Source organism: Leucoraja erinacea, chromosome 39 (assembly GCF_028641065.1).
Source record: "Leucoraja erinacea ecotype New England chromosome 39, Leri_hhj_1, whole genome shotgun sequence".
NCBI classification, from domain to species: Eukaryota; Metazoa; Chordata; class Chondrichthyes; order Rajiformes; family Rajidae; genus Leucoraja; species Leucoraja erinaceus.
The window spans coordinates 4,305,314-4,318,355 of NC_073415.1; the positions used below are offsets into that span (position 1 = coordinate 4,305,314).

Here is a 13,042-nt window from a genome sequence, read left to right on the forward strand (position 1 = left end):
TCAATTAATTCTACTTCCACCTTGAGCTAAAGGATTACCTTTTGAAGAAAGACCTGATTGTTAATATTTCAACAGCTATTCTTATGCAGAGACCCAAAGGGATTGTTGTATGATGCCTTCTTTCTTAACAGAGCAGATAACATGATACAACTAGGAATGTCTTCTTCTGCTGAGAACTTGTGAGAGCATCAATCATTTCCACAGGATTTTTTTAGCAACTTTAATCCCTATTGTATATGAGATGGAGATGCCAGAATCAGCTAATAAACTGAACTTTGGGTTTCCATTCCTTGATGATCTTCTGACTAGCAGCAGGAAACTGTGTTATGGGGAGAGGAAATGCAAGGCGATGTCACAAGTGGAACTAAAAATAATCTTATCGATAGGCTGTTCTATCCTGATGATGATTTAAGACTTAATTTCAGGAGGAGATGGGTGCATCTCATATTAGAAGTTCTCTCTCACAGAGTTGTTTCCTTTAAACTAAACGAGTATTTTAAAATTGCTAATATAATAAATCATTGTTCATAAACAATAGACATCCTGAGATTTCCCATTTCCTTTGTTGCTTGAACATGTGCTATTTTGAGTCCCTTTACTAAATGTTTTCTCTTTAACATGTATTGTGAGGAGAAAACCTTGTCCAAAAATTATAAAGCATATGACAGAACATTAATGAAATAGATTTGTAAAAATATTCTGAAACGTTTTTGTCCAATCAAATATCAAAAATAATATCATTACGAGTATTTTTTTAATCCAAATTTTGAACTCAAGATCAAATCCAAGGGTCATAGAATAAATCTGAATAACTAGTATGAATGAAGCAGGCTGTATAGAAGGTAGACAAAATTGCTGGAGAAACTCAGCAGGTGAGGCAGCACCTATGGAGTGAAGGAAATGGGCAACATTTTCGGGTCAAAACCCTTCTTGTTGCGATGTGTGGTTAGGTTTATAGATTTTCAGAGGTCTATTTAATTACTGGAGCCATTAAAATCGCTGAATTAAAAGTGAAGTCCAGAAGATGCCTGGTCAAAGGTGACTGTTGTTACGCTGAGCTTTGTTTGAGCAACTGTTTTAGATAACTCAGTCTAATCATCCTTGCAGCTCACATTTCAGTACTTTTTTTTGACAATTTCAGATGTCTTTCAAGTCATCTTGTTGACATGCTTTTTGTTATTCCGCTACCTTTGCAAACTGTCCGCTGGGTCTATATTGCGTCATTCATTCGCTCCTGTTCCCACCCCATCTCAGAAATTGTCTTTATCTCTCTCTTATACTCTTCCCATTTTAAATGCCTCTCTTCTCTGTCCACAGATTCTGACCCGAGTACTGACAATATTTTGATTCAGCGACCTTCAAGGTAATCTTTTGAGAAACACTTAACAGAATATGGAACTGCAGGAGCTGTTAGATAGTATGAAAAGCATTCACAAGTTCAGTCACACAGAAGACAAACCCAGATCAATGAATACTGTATCCGTTACAAAAAAAAACAAGCACTCAATTTACCAGGCCAACGCATGATTACAATTTTGAAGGATCTCCCAGTGTATGACATAGACTCAGCTAAACGATGATAATCATGCACATCAAATATTAGGACGAATGAAGGGCATTTAGTACAACAATATGAGGGGGACGGGATCCTGATTCCGAGGGGAGATTATAGAATCTGGGGCTATACTCCTTAAAATTTGTGCGAATTTAATCGTGGGTTCAAAATGATGATGGGGTTTGACAGAATTAGAAAGAGAAATTGCTTGCATTGACGAGCCAATTGATTGCCAGAGGGAACAAGTTTAAGAATCAAAGGGGGTACAAACAGAAATATATTTACATAATGAGATATGATCTTGATGTGCCTGAACGGATGGTGTGAACAGATGACGTTGCAAATTACAATTGAACAGGAAAACTTTTAGAGTTAAGAGAATAATATAGTGAGAAGAATGGGCAGATTGGTCTCCTTCTGTGAAAACATTGTATAATGCTATTAATCCAATCTAAAATAATTACTACTAACAAGCAAATAGGAATCATCTTTCCTTAATCTATATATGCTAAAGTGTTTCTTGGTTCTTGTTTCACTTATAATGGAACCAGTGAAATTAGGTGAATTGAAATAAATCTATTGAGATTTTGTTTTTGAAGTACAATTCTCATGCATTGAAACAGGTCTTTTGATTGCTTATCATTAATGTACAGATAATAAATTCATCAAACACCTCAACGTGGTAATGGAAAACATCAACAATGCTCTGGAAAATGCATTGCCCAAAACAGACAAACAAATTCAGTAATGAAATATTTCACGATTTCCCTTGCAATAATTAAAATCGTTATTATCAGTACAAATTAAATGAATAAACTATGCATTAATCTATTATTTTAAATATATCTGCAATATCAAAACTAAAATAATCTACTCCCAGCAAAGAATATTTATGAATTTAAGCCATTTAAGCATGAAACAAATAAATTAAAACCTCTACAGGAAGGCATTTTTGTCATTGTAACTTTCAAAGACTGACACAAAACCAGATAACACTACAAAAAATATACACAGAACACAAAACATTTAAAATAGTGACTGTGAAGAAAATTGACAGTTTTCATGATGACAATCTAAATAAAAGGTTTCCTATGTGGAAACTAAATTAATATATTTATCTATTTTGAAGTAAGAAGTGTGAACATCGAATATAGAATTCCTGATTTTTGCTCAGTGTGTAATTTTGACAAAATTGCCCCATCGAAGAAACCAAAAAGAGAAATTATAATGAAATTACTAAGCACAACCTTCATCAGTATGGAACAACAATCTTCAATTGACAGCCATAATAGGTACGAAAGGCAAACCTTAAATGCTACAAAATATATGTTTAAAAAAAAAAGGAAATTGCTTAAATGTTATAAACAATAATTTTCAATGTTAACCAAACTAATTATTACATCAGGAATTACAACCATTACTTTGGGGGAGTTTAATGTGGACTTTATCATTGGAATTAAATGGTTATGAGAAGAATTGTGGTTTCCTCCCAAAAATAATGATGGGTTACGATAAAACAAATAAGAGAAATCTAATCGCAATGGTAAAAAAATCATCAATTAGAAGCTTTTTCATCTATAGTATGAAAAAAAAAGTTGGGCGTTTTAAACCAGCAATCTGTTGCGTAAGATGCACCACCAGGAATAGTGGGGTAATCAGATTTCATTGTATTGCCATTAAAATTGGAGGAAGTTAAAGTGTATGTTAAAAATCTGAATGAATTATGAAGCAAAAGCAGGGACATAGCAATTAGTAGATAGTTCTTTCAGCAGACTGGTAATATGCTGAAGAGTATTCAACTGTGATATTAAGTTCAATGATGTTGTTACTTTTGACATACTTTCACAACAAAAAAAGGAAATTGGAAGCATAGACCTTCAGAGACATGAACCGATACTTTGAATTTAAAAATAAATGTTGACTCGCACCAGCCGAAAAGCCATTTGAATAAAAAACACGTACCTTTAAACCCGTTAACAATAAATGAAACTTACATAGCCACGCAAACTTATGTCAAGAGTAGTATTAAAAATCAAACCCAAAACATAATGAATATTTGGACAATATGGTCATGATGAAGTAAAAAAAATAGGGAGACATAAGAGACTGCAGATGTTGGAATCTGGAACAAAACACTGCTGGATGAACTCAATGGGACAAGCTACACCTGTGCAGTCAAAGGTGTGGCCAACATTTCATGTTGAGACCATGCAACAGGACTGACAGTGTGAAGGGAAGATAGTCAGAATGTAGAAGTGAGAGCGAGGGTGAGACAGCAGCTGGTAACTGAGACAGAATGTTGAGGAGTTGTTGTCAGGTAGACGTGGGTTTCAGTCGGTTTATAGAAGATATTGCTGGGGAGTTTGTCTCCTGGACTCTCTAGAGTCCTAGAAAAGGGAAAGAAGTGTCAGAAATTGTCCAGGTGAATTTGTGTGCAGGTGGAAGATGGCGCCAAAGTTGCTGTGTTCAGCGCGCATGCTGAAAGCAGAACCAATGCAGTCATCGGTGTAACAAAGAGAAAGTAATGGATGGGTGCCAGAGCAGGTTTGGGATGAGGACTGTTCTATATAGCCAACAAGAAAACATATTTCTCCCACTTTCAGGTACCCAACACCCATGTTCTTTTCCCATTCCCACCAATACACCCAAGTTCTTTCTCTCTTTATTCATCTTTTCCTCCCTCATTACCAAGACTCATTGCCCTTCTCTGTCTGGTTCCACCTGCCCATCTCTCACATACCTATCCACCTTTTTTTTTTAATCTGTTGGTTTACCTTTCCTATCCCTTTCTCATTCTCCCACATGGTTACATCTGCACTTATAGGATCGTATAGGATACAGGATCTTATAGAAACATATAAAATTACAAAAGGACTGGACAAGCTAGATGCAGGATAAATGTTCCCAATGTTGGGTGAGTCCAGAACCAGGGGCCACAGGCTTAGTATAAAGGGGAGGCCATTTAAGACTGAGGTGAGAAAAAACGTTTTCACCCAGAGACTTGTGAATTTGTGGAATTCCCTGCCGCAGAGAGCAGTGGAGGCCAAATCACTGGATGGATTTAAGAGAGAGTTAGATAGAGCTCTAGCGGCTAGTGGAATCAAGGGATATGGGGAGAAGGCAGGCACGGGTTATTGATTGGGTATGATCAGCCATGATCACAATGAATGGCGGTGCTGGCTCGAAGGGCCGAATGGCCTCCTCCTGCACCTATTTTCTATGATCTATGATCTGTGCACAACAACCCTCCTTATCTCATTATTACTTTCTCAAACATAACAACCAAGGAAGCATACAAGATTTTGGTTGTACTTTCCAATTTTTCAGATCAGATTCAATTTTAATTGTCATTGTCAGTGTACAGTACAGAGACAACGAAATGCATTAACTTTACAACGAAATGCATCTGACTTTAACATGCTGAGGATATTAGCCGACATAAAACAATGACAAAAATAGAGTGATTTGTAATTAAATGATGCTGACAGAACACTTTATTTGTAGTCTGAAAATAATTCAAAGAACAAGGATACGGATAACACAGCATTGCTGAACTCACATCAAACAAAACGTTTTGCAATTAAACATTATAAAGAAATATTATTTCTCTTGCAAACTAACAATAAATTATTTGTACTTATCATTTAGACAAGTTAAACAGAGGACCAGGCCTCTTTTGAAGCTAACATCATCACTTTGTGTAAAATAATTTAAGTAGAGTTTAAGTATGTCACATAGAAGTAGGTATAAGCACTTTAGTGCAGTTCCAGGAAAAAAATACAGGATATATCCGATTTAAACTGGTCAGAAAAGTTCAATTGATCTCACTGAACATTGTGTAAATGAAGCGGAGATTGCATGTATAAGTATCACTGCCTATAATGATGCTCATTATGATGTTGGAAGTGTTAACTGTATAGTCACCAGAGACCAAGACTAAGATGGAGCTGACACACTGTCTCTAATCTCATTACAGGCTGGTTTGGCTGGGTCCAATCACAATACGTCTATCTTACGCATTTGTAATAGTCACAGGTGGATCTGCAAAATAATATGACTCAGTATTTTATTACCAATCAATTCCAGACATACTTTGTGAATAGTTTGTTATGTTTAAAAATGAGCAACATTTTTCTTCACTGATCATTTGCTGAACTGATTCCCTCATACAGTATTATTATTATTCCATCTTGGTGAAGTCATACAGAATATAAATGTATTTTTCTTCCTCCATTTCCTTAATATTTTTTCTCTTTTCATTTGCTCTAGAAGCTCCACCCTTGATGAGTTCAGTTCTACAAGTGCCAAGCACTGTTGATCACACAGTGCAGGCTAATTCTTGAAGCAAGCGTTGACTTGATATTAATAGTGTTAGCTTTTTACTCTAAACAATACATAAGAGTAGTTATAAGTACTAGTCTGGATTTTGCGATTAGCAGGAGAAATAGTATTCACAAGGAATACATGATTTTTGTGGTCTTGACATTGCATTTTTGATATTGGCAATCATTAGCAATCAGCTCAAAAAAAGTCCCCAATATCCAGCAGTTGCAATGTCGTCAAGCTAGCTGAACAACAAGCATGTTGAAGCATGCCAAGGAGCAAAAGGGAAAATCATTGTTCAAAAAGGTTCCAAAACGCCACATGTGGACTGGAACATATATGATTATGTAAGGAGTTGAAATACCACAAATATTTTTTTTATCTACTTTATTTTAAATAGTCATGAGGCAACATAATCCATCTATTTAGGGATTTTAATGGTTGAAACTGTGCCCGGTGGTAATTATTTCTTAGTGCTACATTCTAATCTCACTAGGAGTTCATGAACTAGAAATTGATATTTTCAAGCAATGACTGCCTGTGGATGGTTGTTGAATCGCTGCCAATAATGTTGAGATTTCTGCATTAAACAATGCAGATGCAGAAATCCCAAACTTGCTCTCGGTTTCAGTGAATTACCACAAACAATGACAGTTCTAATATCATTACTGCAAAACCTAGGCTACAGTATCACAAGTCTGCCAATGTTAATCATTTACAGAAAACCTTTCGTATTTAACTGTCCCCGAATTAAGGCCCTTTGATATTTTTTATTCATATTCCTACAATGTACAAAAATCCAGATCCGAACAGTTATGCCATTTTTCATTTATAGCGAGAGTAATAGAGAATAGTATCCAATATAAATGCAAAAGATCATTCTGAAATCTACTTACTAACAGAATATTTATCCAAATCTGAATTTCTTTTAGAGCAGGAATCAAAATTATCCTTTAGTAAAATGTTCTGGATTTTTGGCAACCTCTATCCATTGACTAAATGAACATTGCTAAAACTGTTACCTGATGCATTACTGCTACCTGCTGGACTCCCGGCAGCTGGAGCTGCGGGAACTGGTCCACTTTCGATTGCACATCATTCTGTACTAGAAGCCTCTGCTCAGGAGAAAAGTAATACATTATAGAGAATCGAACTTTAAAAAGCACTGCTAAACAATTCTAATATGAAGGGCAATTCAATCAATATTTACAGGTATATCCAAAGTCTGAACTTCCCATACCACACAATTTCCATTGAAAAAAATACACTTTATTAAATCTGAGGCCGACAATTGTTAGTAAACAATTAATACACTCAGGACAATGACCGACAAATGAATACTTACTGTATATTGATAATATGAAGTGATTTCATGCACTTCGATACAGAAGCATCGTTAAAAATGTCAGATTTTTTGCAGTTGGATTATCACCTAGATGTTCTCTAACTATATATTTTACTAAGACACACTATTACCTGCAGCAAATAGGTAATATTCTGATCCTAAAATGTATGTTAATATTATACCATCTGCCAACTTGTAAGGCGGTTGATATTTTAATCCTAATATTTTCACTTCCACTCCAATCCGAAAAGTTCATCCCTAAGTATTCTGATTTGCCAAGAGGAGCAAAGTACGAACTACAGATGAGTGGTGTTCTGTGCGGTCACCGTGAAGTACATTTGCTTTTGGTTAGAAATGTATGGCAATTTTGAAAGGACTACTTTTGCCATTGATCAATCAGTTACATAGTAAGACTACTTTCAGACTATAATGTCAGGAAGGAAATTTTTGTATTTCTGCGCCTATCTTCGGTTTAAACCAGCATCTGCAGTTCCTTCCTACACAGTAAATTTTGGTTGGCCAATAAATAGCTTTATTTTAATTGTAATTTCTAAAATTATAAATAACTTCTGCAGCAGCTCTAGAAATACCAATAAGAAACATGTATTGCTCCCCACAGGTTGTAAAATCATAGGCAGAAACAATAGAAAGCACCAACATTGTCTTTCCTTGTCATTCAGGTGCTAACATGGGGTGGAAGATTGCAACATTCACGTGGTCCGCCCTGTTTCGACGAATGCAATCAACTCAACGTGCACAAACGGAAGATCAATAGAACAAGTTGTCCAACAACTTTAGGCTGTGCACTGTGAAACGAAAACTATAACTACTCTGAATTCAAATTCACACATGCACTGACTTCACAGCCCAACACCCGGACTTCCATCTGTATATATGTATATATGTATGTAGCGCCGCAGAATTGTGCACCTATCCCCCCCCCCCTTCTCCCTTCTGTTTTTGTTTTTCTGTTTCTGGTTTTTTGTGCTAAATTGTATGTATGCACTGAGTACGAGCAGCTTTCAGTTTCATACATGTAAGACTTAGCATATTTCATAGAAAGTCCAACACTTTAGTCAGGTGACCCTGTTAAAATAGTTTCATAAGCAATCTACATGGAATCCCATGGAATCCCAAAGCTTGGCCACAGGAACGAATGAAGTAAAATAAGCAAAGTATTCTTCTTTAGTTTGTAACATAAAATATGTACTTAAATTATTTTCTTGATGCATTATCAATGTGCAACAAGCTGAAATCATCAACCTTATTAGCCTCACCAAGGCCATCAGGTTGGGGGTAAGACCTCCCGTGATGTGGAATTAACCCAATACAAGCATAATAGAACTCTAAGCAGTAAATCGCACTCTCTGATGAAAATATATTGAGTTCGAAGCAGAAGATGATTAAACGTAATAAATATTAGCTTTATAAATTAAAAAGAAATTCACAACTCAGGTGGATGTCGTTATACGTGACTTGTGAGTTTCAGGAAATAATATGTTTCCAAGGAGTAATTTGGCTTTGCACAATAGTGAGGCTGCAGCTCGAGCTTTATATCCCTTCCACTTTTAATTTCCATCGGCTCAAAATGTGACTTTTAACTCCAACTAGAGAGTTGAGATTGCAAGTATGAATAATAAAAATTCCATCCAAATGGAACAGGCAGCAGCATTCACTATAACTGATACATTTATTTTCTGTCTCAGAGGAAAGATGTTCCATCGTATGGGAAATGACAAAATAAAGAAAAACCCATTGGAAAAAATTACATAACACTGCAAAAATTATTTCTCTTCTGGGAGGACATACCCACAAGCACCCCCAGAAAATATTTTTTTTTTTTTGCTTTTTGACTTCCTGCATTTTATTTCCTCTCCCCAAAACAAATATATTGCATATATCTTCAATAGCATTTTCAGATTTAGTGGTTGCTTTTCCTTTACTGTCTAATCAACATATAGGGGAAATTGAAAAACAATAAATACCGACTTAACCTGCTATTGTATATTTCTTATTGGTACCGTTTTATCATTATCCTGATTCTGAGTCACTGTTTATTGCAAAGATAAAAGCTATTGGGGTATATTTTGCTTCTGATCATTCGTCTTGCACAATACCATTAGCTGCCCCTTTCATTAACTTTCCAAAAAATAATTCCGTTGCCATTGTGCAGCACAGTGACACAGTGGTAGAGCTGCTGCAACACAGCGCCAAATTCCCGGGTTCAATCCTGACCACAGGTGCTGTCTGTACAGAGTTTTTTTACATTCTCCCTATGACCGCATGGTTTTCTCTGGGTACTCCAGTTTTCTCCCACATTGCAAAGTTCGTAGGTTAATTCGCTTCTGTAAATGATCGCTAATGTGGACGATAGGAATAGTGTACGGGTGATCGCTGGTCGGCGTGGACTCGGTGGGCAAAAGGATCCATTTCCACATCTCTAAACTAAACTAAAATCCTAGCAAGTCAAAATGAAATGCAATAAGACTCCATATCAAGTGATAAACAAGTCATCGGGTTGGCTAATGTCTTTTATAGAATATTTAACAAATCAGCAACACTGAAGTGTTTATTCATATCATGAATCATACCGAATGAATATAAGCCCTTCAGTCTGCGCCTGCCACAAATTTATGAATCGCATCTCATTCTGCCCATGTTTTCCTCGACTTCCCCCAGATTCAACCATTAGGGGCATTATATAGTGCAGTCACCGGAGTAAACCAAGGTCGTCATTGGAAGAATGTGAACATCTCCAAGAGCAGCACCTTGAGGTCAGGATCGAAAATGAATCACTGTGAGCTATTATTCTACGAGTTACACCATTATGCTGTACAAAAAAAAAGTTCAATGTAATTTAGTTTTGATAGAATAATTAATAAATGAATGCGCATCTTAAATTATCACTTTGTAATTTCAACCAGGCAAAGAAAGTCCTAAAGTTATAAGGCACCAGATGGATTATGCATTATGCTTAAATTGCATTTTCCAATCTTTTTCTGTCACATCAATAAAGAACAAAACAAGGTTAAATTGTATTAGTACGACTGTAGAATCATGTGTCTTGAAATTAAAATTGTATTACATGAAGAATTATTTAGTACTTTGGCAGTACCAAGTGTTTCACTTGTTGAGTGGCTGAGGCATCACAAGGATTGCACTATTGGTAGCTCTTGTCTCAGTGTCAGAAGGCTGCAAGTTCAGGTTTTTATCTTGATATTTAAACACACCATCATAGGCTGACATTTCTGTGTTGCGATGCACAGTAACAGGAGCTATCTTTAGGATTTGACATTAAGCTGGGGCCCCAGTTGCTCCGTCAAGTGAAATAAAAGACCTCTCTATTGCAAACAAGCAAGTTATCCATGCTGTTCACACAGATTTTATCTTCTTTGGCATCATCCCTACTAAAAATTGATTATTCAATAATTATCATATTGTCATTTGAAAGAACATAAAACATCTCCTGCTTTTCCCACAATAGTAATGCACTTCCAAAAGGTCTTAATAGTTTGTAAAATGCTTAGACGTTTCCTGAGCTCATGCCCGGTGCTGTATAAAATGAAGCAGCTGTTGAATCAACAATTTCAGTTTAAAATCCTTTCAGTCTGTGGAATTGCATCTCTTCTATCAGTGATAACATTTGAGTATATGACTTTTGTGGGGGGAATCATAGAATGTCTTTCCTTTATAACATTTGGAGGAATATATTGTTCAGAATATTTACTATCTTAATCTAGTCCTCAGTTTTCAAATCATCGTCACACAATTTGTTGCCGAACTGAAATAATTATACTTTTGCCCATGGCCACACTTGCTTCTCCAGATTCTCCTGGATCTCACTCAATTTTGTTTTATCTTTTATACACTGTCATGATTCTTAACTTTCTGCAGGATATATATTTTCTTTATCTTCATTCATTTTTAGTTTGCTTAACTAATCCGTAGATATTTAGAATTTTGTTTTTAGATACATTTGGCTTGCCCTTCATTATTCCATTAAACAAATTATGTTTGCCTTCTGAATTGCTTCAAAATATTTTGCCCCAATCTATTTAAATCTTCCATCATCTTAATCCATACAGCTCGTTTAAAAGCATACAATTTTTTCAGAATTTTGATTTCTTGTTCTACAAGATTACTACCCTTACAGATGCCATTTCTAGCATGTCAAAAACCCACGGGCAAATCAAAGGAAATCAGCCTGCAATGCTTGAACTGTTCACATTAATCACATCCCGCAAAACTTTCAATTTAGTAGGTCCCCCAAAAGTTCAGGTCATCAAATTTGCTCTGCTATTCAATTAGATTATGGTTGATTTGTACCTCAACCCCTCTTACCCAACTTTATTTAATATTCCTTTGATAAACTGAAATTTCCAATTGCAACATTCAACAGTTTTGTAGGGGAGCAAGATAAGTAAGACTTATTGTAAACTTTGCATGGAAAATTAGTTTCATAATTTAACACTTGAGTGGTATGAGGCTGATGATCTCAACCAACCTCGAAAAGCTGTGCAATAAAGATTTTAATTGACACATGTATTAGAAACAACTGAAAAAGCATAATAATTTATTGGGCTTCATTTCTGAACCAAACTGGAGAAATTTCCAGTTCTGCTGATTGGGGGTGATCAGCCATGATCACATTGGGTGGTGGTGCTGGCTCGAGGGGCTGAATGGCCTACTCCTGTACCTAATGTCTATTGTCAAACTATTGCTCACTTCAGACTAAAAAAAATAAGTAGGTGAAAGTCAAAATCAGAAATAAGTGTTAAATTAAATATTTTTGGTGTCTTAACACTTTAAGAAATATTGAATTGAATTCCTTGATTTGTGTTGTTAGATAAACCTTGTCTAAATCTAAGGCTGTATTTTGAAATACCATTACCAATAAACATGCTCAAGCAAGTTTTGTATATCTAATAATAAGCTCTAAATCCTGTAAGAAAATATTAATCAGTTAGTCACTCACTGTCCTTTATTCCTCTGGTGCACATCTGCCCTTTGTTAGTAGCTTTCAGCAGGTTTTGCTGTGAACAGTCGAAAACCACAAAATGGAGTAATATATTACCCATTGTTTGGGCAATTTGGGTGCTATTTGCTTCAATTTGAAATTAACACACATTGTTGTAGTCAGAAATTTGTCAATTGTGATTCTTGTAATGTAATTGCACATTGGAAATACTCAGTGGAGGCAGACACTAGTGCCTAACACCAATTCATTGCCAACGCATTGCCACACTGGAATTCAGTGTCACAGCCAATGCATGGAGTATCAAGCACTCGGCAACAGATGGATCAGCCCTCAACCTGCTTCCTTTCTCAGAATCATCAAGTACAAACAAATGAGTTGTTGAATGTTTTTTATTAAATATATCTCAAGTCAACTCATAATGCTTAAGTGGTATTCTCTCACACTGAAGAATGACAGTGAGTGAATAACGATATGCCAGAGAGGTTCAGTAGGGAGCCATATCCATCAAGAGTTTTCAGTGAGCAATTTGAATAGCACCTCGACATAGAATAACACGAGGCATCTACAGCTCTTTAACGGCATCCTCAGGGACATGCTCTTTTATAATTTCAACCATACTTCAGGAGTACAGCTACATTACCAAAGGCTATTAGGATCACCATGACCATTAACTTCCAGGTTGAAGATACAAATTTCTGTAACATATCAAGATTCAAGAGAGATTCAAGAATGTTTATTTTTGTCACATACAATCATATGAACCAGAACAAGGAAATGCTTACTTGCTTGCAGGTTTACAGGCACATTAGATGCAATTACAATACAAACAAGAAGACAATAA

General features: G+C 35.9%; 1 protein-coding gene across 8 annotated transcripts in view; it reads right to left on the minus strand.

Annotated features, from left to right (window-relative positions):
* The window catches only part of rfx1a (regulatory factor X, 1a (influences HLA class II expression)), a 75,519-nt gene that overhangs the window by 32,222 nt on the left and 30,255 nt on the right, over window positions 1-13,042 (minus strand). For 6 of the 8 annotated variants that reach the window (XM_055664090.1, XM_055664089.1, XM_055664096.1 and 3 more), the window contains exon 4: window positions 6,901-6,993. The exons of the other annotated variants lie outside the window; for them this stretch is intronic. In XM_055664090.1, the coding sequence (XP_055520065.1) occupies window positions 6,901-6,993 (93 nt within the window). The remainder of the gene's footprint in view (window positions 1-6,900; window positions 6,994-13,042) is intronic. 8 annotated transcript variants of the gene reach the window in all.